The following is a 21294-nucleotide window of genomic DNA, read 5'->3' on the forward strand; positions in this document are numbered from 1 at the left end:
TAAACCAAGGTTTATATCCTTTTCACAAACTTGAGTCACGTCAAGAAACCGATGTTCACGGAGCGCTCTCTGTAACCTTTTTTTTTTTTTTTTTTTAACGTGGGGAAATCCTCATGGATCCCCCGGAGTTGGGGAACTCCGGGGGTATGACGGACTCTTACCGGCTAAAACCCTACGGTGACCTTCATCGGCGCTGCTGGGAGGGGACCGGGAACTCTGGATGAACACGTCCGGTCCCCTCCCGCGCCGGGGTCCTCCGTGGTGACTGGGAGGACACCCTTCCCGGAGGGGAGTGTGGTCGACGATACACACTCCCCCGTCCGAGGTAATGAGCGATGGCTGGGTCACGCAGCCACCGCCCCCGTCCCAGGGGACGCGTGCAATGGCCGGCACATTTCCCCAAATGTGCCGACCGCGCCCCCCGGACGACGCCCGTGCAAAGACGTGGGGCACGACCAAATGGTCCACCCCGTACGGGCGTCGTCGACGCCTCGGGCCAGGCTTGGCCCGGTGTGACTGGGTGCCCCGGGTGCGTCAAACCCGATACCACGACCCGACAAATGCCGAGTCGTGGCCCCTGAGGCGAGTTTAGTCAGCCTGCACCAATAGAGAATTTGGTCAACTATCTACTAGCCATTATTCTCCAGTTCTCTTCTATTGCTTCCAACTATGAAATCGTCCGCGTAAGCAAAACATCTATTCTCAACTGTGGTCTGGAGTGACCGCAGGAGATTGTCGAACATGAGGTTCCAGCAAGCAGGGCCTAGTACGGAGCCCTATGGACACCCCCTCGTCGTCCGCTTCGAAACCCGTTCGGAACCTATAGCGATGCTAACCCGTCGGCCGTCGAAGTAATTTGACATTATCCCGAAAACGTTCCGAGGGCAGTCACGCTTCTTTAATGATTCTGAAACTAATGGCCACCAGATGTTATCGAAGGCTCCAGAGATGTCGAAGTGCAACGCCACAATATGTCGATGCTCAGAGGCATCGACCATGCAGTGCAGCTCCATGACCGCTTCCTCCGTCGATTTCCCGGGCGCGAACCCGTACTGCCGATCGGAGATCCCCCTGGAAGCCAACGACGTCCGGTGTAAACGCTTCTTGAGAAGGTTTTCGAAAAGTTTCACTATAACCGGGAGGAGGCAAATCGGGCGGTAGGATTTTGCATCCTTCTTGTTCTTCCCCTCACCCTTCAGGTGAACTCGGAGGGAGCCCTCCTTCCAGGAGGAGGGAAAAACGCCCCATCGAAGGCATCCGTTGAGAAGTCGTGTAATTTCGCCGGGGATAACTCTAACTGTGACCTTCAGCACGCCGACCTCGATGTGGCCCGGTCCTGGTGCCTTTTTATTATTGAATGTCTTAACTGCATTCGCGACTTCCGCTTCCGTGAAGGGAGAAGCGTCGGGAGTGTCGGGTGCGATGCGTGCACCCTCCCTAATTTTACGCTGCGCCGGCGTATCTTCTACTTCCCGGTCGTCTGGAGTGTGGACCCTCAGGAGCAAGCTGGCGGTTTCGCGGCTGTTATGTGTTGTTTCACTACCACGCCAGAGGGTATGAAGTACACTCTCGACTCGGAGTTTGTTCGCCTGAAGTTTATGTACGATACTCCAGGGCCCCGAGTTCCCGTTTGACGTTACAAATCGCTGTCAGCTTTCGAGTTTCGTTCGCTTCACCTTCCTACTATATTCTCGCAAAGAAGTGCGATACTTTCGCAGTTTTTCATGGCGAGCGGTTTCGTCTCTTTCCTCCTGGAGGGCACGGCGTAGACGGTACACGGACTTCTTTAATTTCGTAAGTTCGCGTATCCACCACGGGTTGGACTTCCCAAAAATTCTTTTTCGTGGCATTGACGCGGCACAAGCATCGGAAATGACTTCTGTGAGTGTTACTGCCATCCTTTCGACTTCTGCCATAGATTCGAGCCTTAAGGTTTCGAGCCTCGATCTAGATTGATCGGCCAGGCGTTCGGAGGAGTGCTCCTAATCGGCCCGACGAGTGTCGAACCGAGTGCTCGCTTCACCCCGTCCTGCCGCTTCGGCTCTCGGCACTCTTAGCCCGATATCTATGGCGTTATGATCGCTGTTTACCCAGCCGCCCCTGACCCTCCAGCCCCGAACAAAGGGGAGCATGGATGGCGACGCCAGGGTAACATCGATAAAAGACGAACCCCTGGTCGACCAGTAGGTAGGCGGCTGTTCAACGTCGTTCACAACATCCATACCGAACGCTCGAATGAGTTCCTCGAATTGAGCTCCTCTATCGTCTGTGCTCTGTGGCTCCCAGAGTGACGACCGAGCGTTGGCATCTAGCGAAACTAAAAGCCTCTTCCCCCTCAGGGAACGAAACACCATTTCGAGGTGCTTGAGGTGCCCCTCGATATCGTCGCTAAACTGGAAGTAGCATGACACGACATATATCGAGAAGCCGGGCGCCAGCACCTCCGCGCAAACACAGTGCGGGGTGCTAAGTTGCGAGACAAAGACCATTTCGATTCGAGGGTTGCAAACGGCAACCGCAGCCCACGGGTATTGTGAGCCGACGGCCGTCACCTTCGTTCCGATTCCTAAACCGCTCACGGTGTGGCTCGAACCCTGCGTTCTAACGTATGCTTCCTGCAGCAGCAGGACGTCTAAACGCTTCTGAGCTACGAGCTGACGCACCTCTCCTGATACCGTAGCTGAATGCTGCAAATTCAGCTGCAGAATTCTAATTCCCGTGGACGCAATTACGGACGCGGACGTCGGCGTCGACGTCGGTACGGTCGCGGTCGCGGAGGGTATCGCTGTACTAATATTTACGCTTATTTCTACGATTTCGCGATTTCCTATTTTGGACTCAACCGGAGATACTGAATCCGACCTTAGTCCCTCGCCGCATCTAATTAAGCGGACTTGGACAGCACGAAGGCTGTGATCTTGAGACCGCGCCAAGGTCACGTTCGCAGGAGCACACCCGGCCGCGGCGTGGCGATGAGGCCTGAGGGTGGTTGTCATCGAGCGCGTTACCGGGCGGCTATGCTACTTGACAATGGGGCCAACGCCAGGGGACGAGGTTACGGGCCGAAGATGTTTCGCCCGCCTTGACCAATTCATCGCCACGATGACCTCACTCAGTCCTGCCCTCACCCGGAGATCCGAATGGAAGGCTATTTTACCTCCGGAATATTTAGAACCGTATGTGGTCATCATTAGTGTATCGGAATGGTACAATCTCATTAATCACGTAAATACAATAATCGTTGCTGTGAGGGTATCTCGAAACTGTTGAGTTGCAAAGGATACTTTTAGCGCCAGTTACCCGAACGGTAGCACTAACAAAACTTATGCAACCTGGGGAGAATACGGGGCCTGAGAACCCTCGGAACTTCGGAATACTTCCTCCTTCGATCGCTAGTCAAAAATGTCGCAAACTTGCACACTGAAGTCACGGCTTCTTTTCGTATTGGGCCGTAACAGGCTGGACGACGAAGATCCGCGCAAATTACGCAAGAACACATGAATGGCGGGGGATCACCACCCGCTTTGCGATACAAAATACAATATATCATATGCAGCCAAAGAAATGTGGCAGGAAAATGGGACGTTTTTGACGTATAAGAACTCACAATCTCTTCTCTAGGCTGTCCGGAATTACGATCCTCTCTCTCTCTCTCTCTCTCTCTCTTCCTCTCTCCCCCCTCTCTCTCTCTTTGACTCTCTTTCTCTCTCTCTCTCTCTCTCTCTCTCTCTCTCTCTCCTACTGCCTGTTTCCACAAAATCACTCTCGCTAACTCCGTACAATGCTACTGATTTGATGCTAATCTTTACACTCGGTCACCTAGCGGTCGCTCGCTAATTGATTCGCCTTCGGTCTTCGAGCTTTCTGGATCCTCCTCCGGGGCTCCCTAGTGGGGTGGGGGACTGTACGCTTCGGTATTGTTTGAGACATCGATCGGTGGATTTCGGCGATCACTGTGTGACGGCTCTCCGACTCCCACCACTAGAGGGACAGCACCGTTTATACTATCCTGAAAGTACCCGATGACCTATCCTTTCCAGTATATAGAAGTTCTGACCTGTCCCTAATATCCCAGCGTCTAAGGCAGGGCCGGCTAGGTAGCCTTATTGATGAGTCCACTAGCAGGCCCAGGACGAAACGTTATTCTCCTCTCTTTTCCTTCTTTCTTTCCTCTTCCATCTCTACAGCACACAGAAGCATAGTCGCTTCAACTGCTTCTCGCACCCTCGGGTGTCTCTGAGAGGAGTTCTCTTGATCATTTAAATTGCGGTGCGTCACGTGCGCCGTGCTCCCATAACTCACCTGAAGAGCCGCTGGACTTGTTAACTTCGCTGTAAGGGCTAAGAGGGGTTGAGATCCATCTCACTCCCTATAGGACATCTTCTCTATCGTTAGGACGACAGGCAGCAGTCACATCATAGCAAAGCCTATTCTGGTGTTCCTCGGGCTGAGGGGTCTCCTTAATTGATCAAGTTTTCGACTTCTCCACGTCGAGCTCTTCACGCTACCTCAACGCATAGCTCTTTCATGAACCCACGGTCTGCTAGTCCGCCAGAAGGATATTTTTTCCATGGTCGTTCGTTCTTCCAGTATGCCAGACGAATCCATAAAATAAAGAGAAAAAAATGAGGGGAAATGGAAAAAGCTCCTCACAACGCGTTTTTTACGCCTTTTGCAAATACTGTTATCGCAATGGTCCGTGTCGCTCTCTTCGCACGGGTGGTGATCAGCGAGCTAAGGCTAACAAAAAAGGGGGAATCGAGCCTTGTGACATCACCACGTCACAATATAATTATATGTATATAATATAAAATAAATAATATAAATAATAGGTGCGTTAATCCTTTATAATAATAATAATAATAATAATAATAATAATAATAAACAATTTAGTTTCTCTGTAAAACAAAAAAACAACAATGAAAGTTTATTATTATCACTTCTTTGATTCACTCAATTAGCACTATTAACACTCTTAAAAATTCTGTCTATCTGACTCGCTGTATATTCTATCAACGTAATTTCTTGTTATTTTCAATTCTTCAAAATCTGCTAGTCATACTCTCTATTGTTCCATCTAGCAGGAGTTAATTAAAAGGGGGCGCGTAGTGTGTAAAGCGCGGCGAATTCAACTAAAGAAAGCCTACCTTTTTTACATATATATTAATAAAAAGTATATTTTTATTAAAAATATGATGTTCGTTTTTTCATTAATTTTAAGATATTATCCTCCAATTTTAGATGTTTGTAAATCTATCTTATATTTATAGATCTATATTAGATAGGAAACCTTTAATTTTAAGATATTATATGTATGTTACTGATATATTTGTATATACAGGTATTAAATATGTAAAAAATAACATTACAATAAATTTTGAAGTAAAATATACAGTGTACAATATATTTTTTGTATTTTTCATTATATTATATTTTCTCTTGTTTATCTTGCATAATATTTATGTTCTCACATTTTTATAGTCATAATAACATGTGTATTTTATATTTTTTCGACATTTACTTTCTTTCCTTATTTTTTAGTGTATTAGGAATAATACATTTATTATTTTTATTAAATTTTGATTAACTAAATATAAAAATAAGTTTGGTAGATAGAGGGTAAAAAAATGCAAGTGAAACTGAAATCCAGATGACTCTGCGAACTGGATTTTTATATGCTATGATGCGCATGCGCACTCAATTCTTTTGCATGCCGACATCAAAGTTGCCGACAGAAGATTTCGCTACAGTATACTGTGCTCATATAGACAAGGCTTGCCGTCCTGACGAATTCTTCAACGGCCATACGTGGAGTTCCCAAGCGGTCACCCATCTAAGTACTATCCACGCCCAACCCATCTTAACTTCGGTGATCGGACGAGAACCGGTGAGTTATGCGTTTGTTTTTGTTTTTAATACGTTTATTTAAGGCCAATAAAATGTTTTACAATGGTACTTACTCTAAATAAATAAAAAGTATTTGTTCTCTTTATTTTCACTTTCGACTTATTTGTACTACTTTCAGTCTTTTACCGTTACATTTGTTTTCATTTTGCTCATATATTTTAATTTTGCTCGTTGTATTTATCTTAACTTGAGCTACTTTATTTAATATGAGTATCTTATTTTAGGTATTGCTCCCTATAAATAGCCAACAAAAATTGGAGCTAACATCACAATTATACGCTTAGAACTAAGTAAGAGCTAATGATGACAGATATATAAATGAATGAATGGATGAGTGAAGAAAGTATTTACAACAGTGAGTGAAGAAGATGTGGACGACGTAGGAACTTTATGATTTAATATTACTGTTAATGCTAATACTAGTTCATCCTTTCTTTCCTTTCTTATTCTTCTATCTTTTTATACTTATTTTCTATATAATCTAACGTCTTTTTTCATATTTTTCTGCGACACGGTGTGTATCTAGTACAAAAATTTTAAAAATATATTACATAGGTATAAATATAAAGAAATCCAATTATAAATGTAACTCTGTCTTTTAAATCTTATTGTCCTATATTGCGGTTCATATTTTTATCCTAATAATGCACATTTAGAGGCATTTTGTTTTGATTGTAATACTAAGAATTTTACTTAATCTAAGTGGTCTCTAGCCACCAAAACTTTCCCGTTTCTTATATTCTATATAGTTTCTTCGCGAGATTGCTGTATTATATTTGAGTAACGGTTTGTACGTTTTGTCTTCAATCGACTCTGGAGCTAGTTTTATAGCTTTAATGCTCTTATGGCGCGGGATCTGGTACAATATCGGTATTGCTTCTTCGTTTTGTACGTAGCCTTTTCTCTCTAGGAGCATGAATGCTTCCGGCGGCATATAACCTGAGTTAACCGGTTTTCTGATATAATTACCCTCAGGGTGCGGAATTGGGAAAATCTAACTATTGTCTTTGATTGTGGCTGCTGTTGCAAAATAATTTTTAATAATTTTTATGATAGAATTGTCGATACGATTTATTTCGGCTGCGTTGTATATTTTTGCATTGCTTATATATTTTTGATAATTCGAGCTGGCTGATCTATACAGACTTAGACATGTTCTTAAGCGTCTTCTTTCAAATATTCTGAGTTTTTCCATTATTGAAGCTTCGATATTGTACCATATCTCGCACCCATAGGTGATTACTAGTCTTATTAGTAATTGGTTCAGATTTTGGGAAAAGAATAATTTTGAATTCACCAGGAACGTGTTTTTAGCTTTTTGCAATTGGAGCTCTACATGTTTGTTCATAAGGAATCTGTTATCTAATAGTATATCTAAATATTTTACGTCGTTCTTGTGCTTAACTTTGATCCCACTTTTCGAGTCCCCTGATATGGAAAAATGTTTATATTGCCTTACAATAGCGGGCGATGTTCTTCTGCAGGATGGTTTAAATAGTACTGTTTCGCATTTGCTGGTGTTCACCGTGCTAGTCGTTTGTAGCGAAAGGTCTTCTATTGTACCTTACTGCTAGCCGCTACATCACCCCCTTACCAGTGCAAACGTTACCTTATAATGTTTACATACCATTTGCTAGTGGCTATACTTAAAAGATAACTTAAAATTATTCTTACCTACTATGTACAAACTTACTAACTACTTATCTCTATTGCCACTAACGACCAACCTGCAGGCGATCTGGGAATCTCACCCGTCTCCCTGAGCGCGTTCGCAGAGGTTCCTGCGTGTAAGTTGGTTGCAAGCTTTCTTTATTTTCTATTTTAATGCATGGCTCGCTAGTTTGTTCGGTAACATTGCCTTCTGTCTCTATCCTGATTGAATAAGCCGGTTTGAGGCGATCAATAGATACCGTAGTATCCTTTTCTGGAAATGGTCCTTCGTAAGGATGTTGTAACGGTCGCTTGACCGCATCGACGCGGACGAAGATGTGAGAAGACGTCTCCAGGTCTTTGTGAATAAACATTTTTTACTGTCCGTGTCGAGTTCCGGGAATCGGTCTTATATCTCTGAAGTATGCGTGAAGTTCTTTGATTGTATCGGGCGGTTCGCGGTTATCAGATTTTATATTATACGTATACTTGTTCGGCCGTAGACGCCTTCAGATCGTCGCGATACGCTGATCTTATACCTAATAACACTATGGGCAGCGAATCAGTCCAACGTTCATCATTGTGACATCTGATTGCTGCCTTTAATTGTCTGTGCAGGCGTTCTACGAGGCCGTTCGCTGCTGGGTGATATGCTGTGGTTCTTAAATGCGTCGACCCGAGAAAAGCATTTAAGCGCTTGAACAGTTCGCTTTCGAACTGTCTGCCCTGATCAGTCGTGATACGTAAGGGCGTATCGAAACGAGCGACCCAGCCAGCAATGAACGTTCTCGCGACGGTCTCCGCCTCGATATTCTCGATGGGGAAACCTCTGGCCATCGCGTACACCTATCCACGCAAGTTAGGCAATACCTATATCCGTGTCAAATCGGTAGCGGACTACTAGATCGATGTTCACATGGTCGAACCTAGCCGACGGTAGAGTGTATGTACCGACCGGAGATTTATTATGTTTCATGATTTTTGCGCGTTGGCAGTCTAAACAACTACGCGCCCATTCTCGGCAATCCCGTTCCATCGACGGCCACACAAATTTGTTCTTTCATTAATTTTACTGTAGTTTTTACTCCCGGGTACGAGAGCCCGTGAATTACTGCAAAGGCCTGACGTTGATATGGTTGTGTGACAAATGGGCGGACAATGTCGGTTGCTACGTCGCAATATACATGCGCGTCGCTTGATGTAAGTTTTATACGCTTTAATTTTAATGACGTGCCTGATGCTATTAGATCTTTCAATTCCTGGTCGGTGTTCTGTGATTCCGCGAGTTTATCAAAATCTATCGGAGTGGAAATGGCTTCTATTCGCGACAACACGTCAGCTACTTCGTTATCTTTGCCGCTAATGTGGCAGATGTCTGTAGAAAATTGGGTTATATAATCTAAGTAACACAATTGCCTCGGTGTTGATTTTTCCGGTTTTTGCTTAAACGCGAATGTAATTGGCTTATGGTCTGTGTATATGGTAAATACACGACCTTCTATTGCATGCCGGAACTGTTTGACGGCGGAATAGATCGCGAGAAGTTCGCGGTCGTACGCGCTATATTTTCTTTGTACTGACGACAAAGATTTCGTACAGAAGACAAGTGGTTGCCACGAATTTCCTTGCCTCTGCTGTAGCGTAGCCCGTTAATAATTTGTTTAACGGAGCCTGTAGTACCGCCGCGATTGGAATGAACCTACGATAAAAATTTACCATTCCCAGGAAACTACGTAATTGTTTCACGATAGTAGGTTTTGGGAATTTTATTATTGCTTCGACCTTGTCAGGTAGCGGTTTTGTTCCCTGACTATTAACTATGTAGCCCAGGAATTTCACTTCGGTCGCGGCGAAAACACATTTTGTCGGGTTTATCACGACACCGTATTGTTGTAATCGGGCGAAGATCTGTCGGACGTGCTCTCCGTGTTCGGACTCATTTTTCGACGTTATTAATATGTCGTCCAGATACGCGTAGCAAAAATCGAGCCCTCTCGGGACTGTGTCTATAAAACGTTGGAACGTTTGTTCCGCGTTTCTTAATCCAAACGGCATTCAGGCGTATTCGTATAAGCCGAATGGTATGATTATCGCGGCTTTTTCGATATCAGACGGATTTACGGGTATTTGGTGGTATGCGCGGACTAAATCTAACGTTGTGAAGATCGCGTTTCCCGACAACGTACGTGTAAAATCCTCAACATGCGGAATCGGATACCTATCTGGTACGGTCCTAGTGTTTAGAGCCCGATAGTCTCCACAAGGTCTTCATCCGTTGTCTTTTTTAGGAACCATGTGTAGGGCTGAAGCCCATTGGCTTTTCGACGGACGGATATGACCTTGGCGCAGGAGATCTTCGAACTCCGCTCGCGCGATTTTAAATAGTTGCGGTGCTGAGCGACGCGGTTTACAAAATATGGGTTGTCCGGCGGTCGTGTTAATATAGTGCATTATGTCGTGCTTTACCTGAGGTGTCACTGCTGTGGGTCACGTGATCGTGGCAAACTCTGCTAGGAGGAGGTCGTAGGGAGAACTCCCTATAATTGTCTTCACGGACTGCGTGTTGTCTACTATGAATCGTCCTCCCGCTCTCAGCGATGTCGTCTGGTCCAATAGCCGTCTGTTTCGCAAATCGATCAGCAGCCCATAATGAGTGAGGAAGTCAGCACCGATGATTGGCCTCGTGACGTCCGCATTGATGAACTTCCAGGCGAAGGCGCGGCGAAGTCCGAGGTCCATATTGAATGTCCTCACTCCGTAGGTTGAGGTGACCGAGCTGTTTGCCGCGTATAGCTCATAGGGCGTCTTCTCGACCCGGTCTTTAACTCGTGCACGCGGGTACACGCATAGATCCGAGCCGGTGTCAATAAGGAATTCTTCCTTGCTGACCCTATCAGCTACGAAGAAACGGCTGGTTTGTGGACTCTCACTGATAGCCGCACACAGTGGTGTCCCTGCTCTTTTCCCGCCTGATTAAGGCTGCAAGACGGCACGCATTTCGTCGATCCGTTTCCGAATCGTCTATGGTACCAGCAGATATTGTTTGCAGATGGAGATCTGCCTCGTCGTGCCCTTCCTGATCGCGACCGGTGCCGGTAATAGCCGCTCCGCCTATCTTGAGGTCGCGCGTCGATAGTTCCTCGATTCGGGTCTCCAGGCTCTGCAGTTTTTGCATCAGCTGGCTGATAGCTGTATCCGAGGTAACGCTGGCTACAGTAGTTTCGCTTTTAGGTGTACCCTCATGTATTTGATCCGCGATCTCGGCTATTTTCGTCAGAGGCATGTCCGTTTGGGTATTCACGATGGTGCGGGTCATGGCCGAAAGACGACCAGCCCACAATGTGCGCAGGAAGTCATCAGTAACCGTCGTACCTGCTAAATTTCTCATGTTTCTGAGAAATTACGACGGCGCCCTGCCACCCATCTCTTCTCTTTCTAAGAGCTGCTGAATAATCCTCTGGTTCTGCGTTGGTGATAGACGCTGGATTAGTATGGCCTTTAGCGTCTCATACTTCTCCGACTCTGGGGGGGTTGGAAATGATATCTTGAACCTCCCTCGCGTACTTCGTCTCGAGCTGCGCTGTGACGTAGTAAAATTTGGTGTGGTCTGCAACCACGCCATTTAGGGCAAACTGAGCCTCTAGCTGATTGAACCATAGGCTAGGATGCTCCGGATAAAATGGCGACACGCGAATGGCAAAGCGATTCGATTCTACTACATTCGCGTGTTCCGTACCCAGACTCGTGTTAACTGCAGCGGCTGCGTTCTTTCTTGTAGCCATCGTTGAAGATATTATAATTTATGCACTGGACACTTGCTGAAGACTTTACACTGTTCGAACTATCACGTGGGGGTCACCAATGGAGGGATTGTCTTATACTGATAATGCGTGTTCAGGATGTTCTAAACAGGGTGTAAGTCAAAAATCGTTTGTAGAGCTTTTTCATTAGATGTTTTTCTGAGGAATTCTCAGCGGAGATTATCGTTTTTCTGTTTTTCTATTTTCCTCGTTGGCGCGTTACATTTCTCGCGCCTTTTGATTGGATATTCAGTTTTGGCTGCTTTTGCCAATCACCGAATATTGCCTACTTTAGGTCATTGCCTTCTTACAGAAAGATGGTGGTGCTTCTGGTGGGGGCTGACTTTGTTATTACCACATTTGGTCATGTAGCGAAATTTCCGCTGGGCCTAATACCTGCGCCGAGTGACCAAGGATAGCTTGGCCACGGGTAGTGGACCTTTCGGAAATCCCCGGTTTATGTCTTCCGCATGTGTTGAAACGGTTCCTCAAAAATGACTTGATTGCTGCGCATACCATAAACCGTGCTAGTCGTTTGTAGCGAAAGGTCTTCTATTGTACCTTACTGCTAGCCGCTAAACATGCCTGGCCGTTCAATTTATCATTTGCCCTTTGTACTTCGGCATACTAGGCACCTAGTATATTCAGTTTGTCCTTCATGTTGTCTATTTCATAAGTGTCCACGTCATCTTTGGTCAATGTGGTCGTGTCTATTTCTGCGATGCCCAGTATATTCGACTTTTTTGCTTGTATTTTTAACGATGGCAGTTGTAGTATTGACTTTTTCCTGAACATATAATTTATTTCCTTGAACATTCTGTCCGGTTTTTTTGGGGTTTACCTGTTTGATTCTTTTGTGCCAATAATTGCTAACTTTTTTCTGTGTTTCTTCCCTGATTTTGTTTTTTATTGTTTTGATCCTACTTTTTAATATTTCCATAACGTGGTCCGTTTGTGCGCTTATCGTACCTGATCTTCGGATTCTTCTCTGCAAGGTTACCTCTTTCAGGTCCTTCTCCTCTTTCATTAATTGCCTGATTTTTTTGTTACGTATTTACCTATAGAGTTCTGTGGTTGTGATTTAGGTATTGCTATTTTCATTGCTTCTACTATTCTATGTTCAGTATCTTGTATGTATTTGTCTATTTCTTCAATTGTTAGGTTTCTCTCTATCTCTATGTTTGGCTTGTACGACTGTAGTATATTTCGAAGTTTCGTCCAGTCAGCTTTTGCGAAATTATAACCTGCGCACTCCCTGCTTCGGGCCCCGGTGGTGTCTTGATTTGGGATTCTGATTAGCGCCATGATAGCTTTGTGGTCGCTTGCTGCTTGCAATGTATTTAATTTATTTCTTTATGCATCTGTGAATTCTGATCTTGCGTCCGCTAGTATTAGATCTATATAGGATCCAGTGCGAGGGAAGGAGGACACCGCAGTGTGGAATAGATCTATTCTAAATTTAATATCATTATTGTCAATCCAATCCTTCATCGCTATGCCTCGCTCGTCATTGATTTTATTTGCCCATGCTTCATGCTTTGCGTTAAAGTCCCCGGCTATAATATAGTGGTTGCATTGGTTCGTCATGTCTAATTCTTCGTATAAATTTTCCAGCTCTTCTCTGAATTTCGTGTTTGGTCCTTTTTTCGCATAAAGTGCTACTATGACAAGTTTGTTGTTGCCTGACGTGTTTATACGTACTTCTGTTATTTCCAGCAACTCTGTCTTTGTATTTATTTGAACCGTTTCATATTTTAAATTTCTTTTTATTATTATTGCTGCACCACCTCCTTTCCGAGTTTTTGGCCTATCATTCCTAATAATTTTATAATTTTTGAAGTATATTGTATGTTTTTCGTTTAATTTAGTTTCGTTTAGTGTCACAATGTCCGGGTTTTCCTTTTCCATTAGCATCGTGAGGGCTATTCGTTTGCTGTTACTTACTATTGAGTTGATGTTCGCCGAAATCAACCTGAGTGTTTGTGTAGGTGTATGTGAGTTATTGAATTTGATATCCTGAATATAGCATGTTTGCTATCTGATTGATCTGTGTATTCATTGCGTCTAATTTGGCTACTAGCGCGCTTATGGTTTTCTCTATTGTTCCCGTTCTGACCTGAAGGTTATGTACGTCCTGCTGATTTTCCTGTTTGCGTAGAATGATTCGTGTAACTGTATCTATGCTATCTGCTTGCAAAGTTTGTTGCTTATCCTTTTTCGCTTCCCTCAGAGTGTTTGCGTAAGATAATCCTGGTTTTATAGAAGCTGGATTAGCAATTATTGTTGGTAAGCTATTTTTATTTTTGTTCCTTTGCAATTCAAGGTTCAATTTGTATTCTTTGAACTTTGGGTACCCTCTATACGATGCAGGATGGCCTTCATTTCTACAGTTTACGCAAAAAGGCTTTATGGTAGATTTATTTGTTTCATTTTTACTTTTTTTGCACTGTCCTGGTTCATGCTGGTCGCTGCATTTGACGCATCTGAACGTTAAGTTGCAGTTGATTGCCGAGTGTTCGAATTTTTTACACCTGCCCTGAGCATCGCCCTTCTTGTTTAATTTCTTCCACCTAATTATGTGGTGACCTACGTACCCAATATTAGTTAGTTTTTTCAGATCGCTGTTTGGCGATCTCTGTAAAAGGTATATTGGTAATACACGCCCTTCCTCAATTGATTTTGGTGTCTTAAATCTAGATAATTTTTCAAAAGATAGGTCGTTATTTGCCATGCTTTGCAGTTCATCCATAATTTCTTGTTCAGTGAAGGACTCTGAGAGCTCTTTGAGCAGGAAATTATTGTTTTTCAATCCCTTTGGAGTGTAGGTATAAATACTAGTTTGAGCTTCCGATAAGATATCTTTGGTTTTTTGATGATCATCCAGATTATTGAGTTGCAAAACATGTTTTATCTTACTTACTCTTTTTATGTGAAATCCTACATGACTATTCGTACTATTTATTAATTGTATCGTTTCCTTTGGGTCTTAGTACATGATGATAATAGGTGGTGATTTAGGATAATTAACGGAGGATGTTGGTTTGATTTCTGATTTATCTTATTCTCTGGCTTTGTTGCTTCCTCCTGTAGTCGTTGCAGGTTCTGCAGTTAGCTGTTTCTTGGGATTCCCATTGTTCTGATGCTGCTTACCATTGTGGCTGTTACTTGACGTCTTCCTTAGTTCATTTCTTCTTTTTAGCATTTGTATGAAGTCATCTTGATGATCCATTTGAAGTTCTTCCATCGATGCTTCCATCTGTATGCTGCCGCTGCACGCTGCTTGTGTTTTGTCCTCTGCTGCCTCATTTGTATCTTTCTTGGGGTTTCTGTCCAATTCTGTCAATTTCTTTAATTGCTCCCGCAATTTTTTGTTTTCCTTTTGCAATTCTTGAATCATTGATCACAATTTTTGATTCACTGTTGTTTTTGAATCCGAGGTTGGCTTCTGGTTAGTTCGTTCCATTTTGTTGCCATGCGTCCTTTTTCCTTTTTAATAATTTTTTTTCCTTGATCTTCTTGATTACTTGTTGTACGCTTCTTTTTGCCTCTGTATCATCAAGGAACTCTTTGAATTCCTTTAAGTCTTCACCATGCCACGTGCTAACTTTATACGTTGACTGTGTTTCATTCACTTCCATCGATGTTTCTGACATGTCATTTTTTAAAACTTCACATTTATTGTTTCACATTTTAAAGTGAAGCAACAGATGCCGCCCTTATGGTCTAAAGCTGTCAACCAGTTGTTTGTCATGCGTTGTCTCCCTGTGCGCACTTGTAATGTTCTCCTTTTTTCGAGTGGATCACGGCAGGACGCCAATCCTTTTTAGTCAGGTACAAGACGACGCGAAGAAATAAAATTAATGCACACTCGCTGGCGTCCCTTTTTGTTGTGGACGTAGCGTATGCTTCTAACCCCTTTTCGCACTTTGATTGATAAAACAGAGCAAATCGGAGAGAAAGTAGAACACAGAACGGGTAAAAAAGTAAGAAGGGGCAAGAAAAAAATGGTGTAAGCCAACAACATGTGGAGTTCCGAAGCATTCACCCATTTAAGTACTATTCACGCCCAACGTGACTTAACTTCGGTGATCGAACAAGAATCGGTGAGTTATGTATGGTATGATCGTTGATAACGAACCTAACCTAACCTAATCTTTTTTCTTTTTTTTATGTGAGGAAATCCATCATGGATACCCCGGAGCCCTGGGGGAAACTCCGGGGTTCTGCCGGATTTCTAGCGGCTAAAATCCCCCGGTGTCAACCATCGGCGCTTCTGGGAGGGAACCGGGATCTCAAAATGAACGCTACCGTTTCCCTCCCAGCGCCAAGACTCCCATGTTGCACTTGAACAATGTCAAGTGCAGCATGAGAGTCTCCTTCCCATGGAGATATATCTCCGCGGCGACTCCAGGGCCACACCATAGTCGCCGCCACCACGGGGGAAGTTGCGTGCAAGACCATGATGGGTCATGGTCTGCAATATCCTCCATACTACTACCATCGCAACATAGCGATGGTAGATCATCCATCACCCCTTGCCACAAGGTGACAAAGCGTGTTAATCTTGATGACGGCCTCACAATAGGCCATCATTGGCCGACAGGATCTCTGAACCTCTGCCATCCGCTTAATGACGGATGGCAGTGACAGATCATGGCCTATAACTGCCTGAAAATCACGACGCAACATTTCTCACGCCTGACACCACTCCGGCGTGTGCTGCGCCGTGTCTCCGAGACCGTCACAATGGTGACAAATCCCCGTGACTTCCCTGCCGATCCGACACAGGTACTTGCCGAAGCATCCATGCCCGGTGAGCACCTGCGTGGTCCGGAAGGTAAGCCGTCCATGGCTGCGGTCTACCCATCTTGACAAGATAGACAGAACCGCCCCGACAGTCCTATGACTTCCGTGGCGGGAGTTGAGTAGTTCCCGCCACGTATTCTAAACAGAACGCCGAACTTGAAACCTGAGCGCCTCTCTCAGCAACTCTGGCAGGTCAGAGTCATTCTGGCAACCGCGTAACTGCCTATAAACATAGGCATCAGCAGTCGCCAGGAGCTCTAACGGTGGTAGCCCTGCCAGAGCTGTCGCCACCTCGTAGGACACCGTGCGGTACCCTCGGATGACTCTGATGTTCAGTCGCCGCCAAACATTGCGCAACAATTGCATGCTGCGATTACTGACCATCAGGTCATCCGACCACACAGGGTCCTTGTACATGGCCATACTCCGTATGATGCCCGCGTAGAGGCGGCGGACCCTCCGGTCTGGATCCCCTAAGTTGGACAAAGGACGACCAAGATTGGCCGCCATACGTTCCAACTGGGGGCCCAGAAGCGAGAAATGGCGCACAAAACTCCGATAGCCGTCCAGGTGGAGACCGAGATCCCGTCTGCCACTTGGATGCCGACATTACCTATCCGGACCAGAGTTCGGGCCAGTAGTTGTCCCTCACAAGAACGGAGGCGGTGGCTGTGATCGAGAAACCACATAGCCTCCGTCTTAGGAGGGACCAATTCTAGACCCAGACTCCGGACCCTGGAGGCCACGAGGGCCAATCCCACCTCGACGCATCGGACGATACTCCCCGGTGTGTTCCTACAGGCTATGAGCATCGTATCGTCCGCGCAGCAGACGATGCTGACGCCTGTCAGGGGGAGGATACGCAGAGCCTCGTCATATCCCAGGTTCCATAACAATGTTCCTAAAACGGACTCATGAGGTATGCATAGGATAGTAAACAACATACCGACCCATATACTCAACACACCTGCCACGCAAGTACGACCCAATCGCCACCCGCAGGTACATGGGGACTCGATGAGTTTCGAGTCCACCGCGGATGGTCTCCCAGGAGAGGGTATTAAAAGTATTATTTATATCCAAGGAAATAGCTAATGCTAACGCTCTCCTGGAAGTGGCCGAGTCCGCGATGGAGCCGATCGTGGACCGCCCCACCCCCCCCTTGAAGCCGAATTGGCACTCGACCAGATGGGGTCCAACATGCGACAGGTGCCTGGAGAGGCGGGAAGCTACGATGCGCTCGAAGAGTTTCCCCACCTCATTCAGAAGCACAATAGGCCGGTATGCGGAGGGAGAATCCGCGTCCTTCCTAAGGAGGACCAGGCGTCCAACACGCCACCGAAGTGGGAAGGTCCCCGTCCTCAAGACGGCTGTAAAGAGCCGCCATCAGGGTCCGGTGCCGTACTCCGGGCCCTAAGGTGTTGCACTGCCCCGGCCAACCCCTCCTCGGACACCTCCAGCTCAGTGGATCAGTCACACTGGTCCATCTGACCTGGAAAGGTAGCCGGTGCGTCCCCAGATGGGTACAAAGTACCGACCACCCTCCCGAGGAGCTGGGGGTCCATCGTCTCCGTTATTGGGGGCGCCCATGTTCGAATCTTGTTTTCAGCAAACTTATATAGGCGCCCCCATGGATCCCGATTCAGGGTACGGAGAAGTCCGTCGCAAGCGTCAGCTTTGACCCTCCTGATGGTCTGCTACAGCTGAACCGTCAAATGGCGATATTCAGCATACTGCAGTGCCGTTCGTGCCTCATCACGATGTCTCCGCCGGCGAGAACTCACGTACTGGCGTCGGGCTGCAGCACAGTTTTTCCGCAATTCTGCGATTGCAGCCGACCACCAGTACGCGGGCCGCCAAGGCGGAGGCCTAGCACGAGGCACGGTATCACATACCGCCACCATTTCCTCGTGAAATCAACAACTATAATATAATAACTATAACTATAATATATAACTAACTATAATATATATAACAACAACAAACCATCAGGGTGTCCTCATCCAAGGCCTTCACTGCCCATCTACGCTGTTATTGTTGGTGAGGGTACGGGCGGTCCGGGGTTGAGACGGAAACTTCTATCCGATTGTACCAATGATCGTATAGGGTCTCCGTCTGCTCGTCAACGAGCCACCCCGTAACCCGGCGCGCGGCACCAGGGGAAGTCCATGAAAGATCCAGGGAACTTACTGGTCAACCCCCGGTTAAGCAACCGGAGGTCCAGGCCAGTCACAATCCAGCACTGCACTGACCCTCGCATCCGTCCTGGGGGAACCCCATGCAGTCGCATGAGCGTTAAAGTCCACCAGGACAAGGACTGAACGGGCTGCGTGCGATGACACGATGGTCTGTAGCCCGTCCATAATCTACTCAAAAGTCTCGAGGGGCCAAAGAGGCGGTGCATATACCCCCACTAACAAAAACTCTGCCCAGCTGACGGCCACGTATCCCGTCCCCGAAGCTACGGGTGTATAGGGCATCACTGTTGCTTCCGACTCAGGGCGGGCGGTAGGGTACAACATATGGCTCGGCAACCTCGGCTACATCAACCACGCACGCCGCAAGTGCCTCGACTAATAGGTCGTGGGCACGGCGGGCGTGATTGATGTTCACTTGTAGGACTTGAGCACGTGTAAAGGCTAATCCATCACCGTAGCCTCACCCTGGCTCGTCCCTCCTCCAATCAGCGCCGTCGCAAACAACGCGACACTTCCTTCCATATGCCTGGGGGGCGGGGGGGGGGGGGGGGGGGCTGATGTCCCCCCTTCACCATTTCCAACCCAGTCACCTCTTTGGAGGTATTGGTTTCCCTCCTTGATGGAGCTTTGACGGCGACTTGTCTTGTCCTCCGGCTGGGCGGCCTTCACTGCGGCCATCCCAACCGATGGTTGGCCGGCCTCCCCGCATCTGACATACGATGCAGTCGGGTGCGGCCACCGAACATTGTCACGCCTGGTGGTGGGAGGCACCGCATTTATAGCAGCGGTCCCCCCGGTCCACTGCAGCAGTGCATCGCTGCCTTACATGCTCTCTTTCGAGGCAACGATAGTGCATCCCCGCGCATCACCCCGTGCAGGAGTCATCCCCAGTACCGGAATTGGTATCCTCTCCAATTCCGAGATACGCGCTGTTAGCACGTTCTTCTCCGCCTCTAAGGCGGAGATACGCGTCGATAGACCCTCCGTGGTCTTTTCCTCCCCTAACACGGAAAGCGGGGGGAGGGGGGGTCTCGCCGCTGCTGTGCGTTTTGAAAAAGGGCAGGCAGCTGGCATAAGCCCTCCCACTGCCTACGAATAAAGCCGCCCTTAACATTGGTAGGTCTCGCCGCGATCCACTTTATGTCATTGGCGGCTGTATAGTCCCTTCGGTCAAGAGCCACCATATCTACGTCTCTAAACCTCCGGCCATAGTCGTCCACCCCGGGAATAGTTTTGGTCGACTTGCCTGGGGGGAGGGGGGGGGGGGCGGTGCTTCTCCGGGTCGTGACTGCATAACTCAGACTCCTGTTTCAGCCTGAGTCTCGCCTCTTCGACCCGGAGGAGGTGCTCCTTCGCCTGGGCGGGAACAATATAGTCCTCCGTAGGAGGGGTGCGACCTCTCCTCTCCCGATGCTCCTCAAGTAGTTTTAGGAAAATTGCGGAGCGTGTCGGCGGGGAGAGTGATAGGCGCGATCTCCGCGGAGTCGCTACCTTCCCCATCCCGTCCTGACAAAGCAGACGGTGATCTGACGAATACCGACGAGGCCCGAGATCGGTTGGGATCGCTGGTGTCCACCTCTTCCACGTCCAAGAGCCGCTAATTGCCCGAAACGAGGGTCGTATGCTGCCTCTTTGCGCCTCAGCGGTGAACCGAAGCTGCCATATAGATACCACCTCTTTTTGCATCACCTCCGGAAGCGCTCTCGGGGCTCCGTCCTCCTCCTTCTCCTCCTCTTACTCCCCCCCCCCCCCTCCCGCCCCAGTTTCGTAATAAAGGATTCCATGTAAACATAGAGGTAACCTAACATTTTTTTTTAACGTTGGGAAATCCTCATGGATCCCCCAGAGCTAGGGAACTTTGGGGGTATGTCGGACTCTTACTTCTTATGGCCTGCCAGATACTCTAGCGACCAAGCATCCCAGACAGGATGCTCGGCAACAAGAGGTCCGGACCCACCTATGCCGCTAACAACCGACGTGGCACCTCCCAGGCTGGACACACCTGAAGAGTGTGCCGCGCCGAGACCTCCGCGGTGCCACAATGATGGCCATCAGGATATCCTCTACCCATACCCCTCAGGGTGAACCTCCACTGATGGTGAGCTGATGGGCGGGTCGGGGGAGGAGTGGAGACATCTATGCGTATGTACGCGTGATCTGAGAGTGTCTCCACGTCGTCGACCCTCCAACCCAACACACGGCGTATCGTTAGGGCATTTGCGAAAGATATATCCACGATACTTTCGCCCTCGAACCGCACGCACGTGCTGGCCGAGCCCCGGTTCAACAACCCGAGACCCAGGCCAGCCTCGCAGTCCAACACCGAGTGACCCTTCTGGTCCGATCTCGGAGAGTGCCATGCAGTTTCGTGAGTATTGAAGTACCCGAAGACGAACACTGGACGAGCTGCGTCCAAAGAAACGACGTTTTGTAGCCCGTCCATTAATGTGTTGATACGACTGAGGGGCCAACTCGTTGGCGCATACACGCCCACCACCAGATAATCGGCCCAGTCGATCGCCATGAAACAGTGGCCGCACGCAACAGGCGCGATCGGTCGGATCCGCGACAGGACCGACTGGGCGATCACCACGGAATCGTCCAGGTCTCTAGCCCAGGACTGGCGCTGGAGAACCCGGAACGGCTCCGCGACGACGACCAACTCAACCATGCCACCGCAAACCTTGAAACATTAGGTCTTGTACGGCGATGGCATGGTTGAGATTAATTTGGATGACCTGACCGGGAGGCGGGAACGTTAGGCCGTGTCCATGGCCTTCCCCCGGCCAGCAGCATCCTTTGTAGCAGGGTTAACACCCTGCTCGGCCTCATCTCTAGTGTCCATGTCCGTATCCTCCCACGTTGGAGGGTGATGCGGATGCACCACCCCCACTGGAACCTGCCACGTTGGAGGGTGCTGCACCCAAATGGTA

The 21294-nt window shown here is 47.5% G+C and overlaps 2 protein-coding genes across 2 annotated transcripts; both read right to left on the reverse strand.

Annotated features, from left to right (window-relative positions):
• Positions 1-16049: 16049 nt before the first annotated feature.
• LOC143431782 (uncharacterized) lies at positions 16050-17171 on the reverse strand. Its single transcript, XM_076908719.1, has 4 exons — positions 17114-17171; positions 16742-17064; positions 16327-16682; positions 16050-16224 (listed from the first exon to the last, which is right to left on the reverse strand). The coding sequence occupies exons 1-4, from the start codon at positions 17169-17171 to the stop codon at positions 16050-16052; spliced, it is 912 nt and encodes a 303-aa protein (XP_076764834.1).
• Positions 17172-20497: 3326 nt separating this feature from the next.
• On the reverse strand, positions 20498-21032 carry LOC143431783 (uncharacterized). Its single transcript, XM_076908720.1, has 2 exons — positions 20660-21032; positions 20498-20544 (listed from the first exon to the last, which is right to left on the reverse strand). Exons 1-2 carry the CDS (start codon positions 21030-21032, stop codon positions 20498-20500), a joined length of 420 nt encoding a protein of 139 aa, XP_076764835.1.
• Positions 21033-21294: the final 262 nt, after the last annotated feature.

This window comes from Xylocopa sonorina, unplaced genomic scaffold (assembly GCF_050948175.1).
Source record: "Xylocopa sonorina isolate GNS202 unplaced genomic scaffold, iyXylSono1_principal scaffold0014, whole genome shotgun sequence".
NCBI classification, from domain to species: Eukaryota; Metazoa; Arthropoda; class Insecta; order Hymenoptera; family Apidae; genus Xylocopa; species Xylocopa sonorina.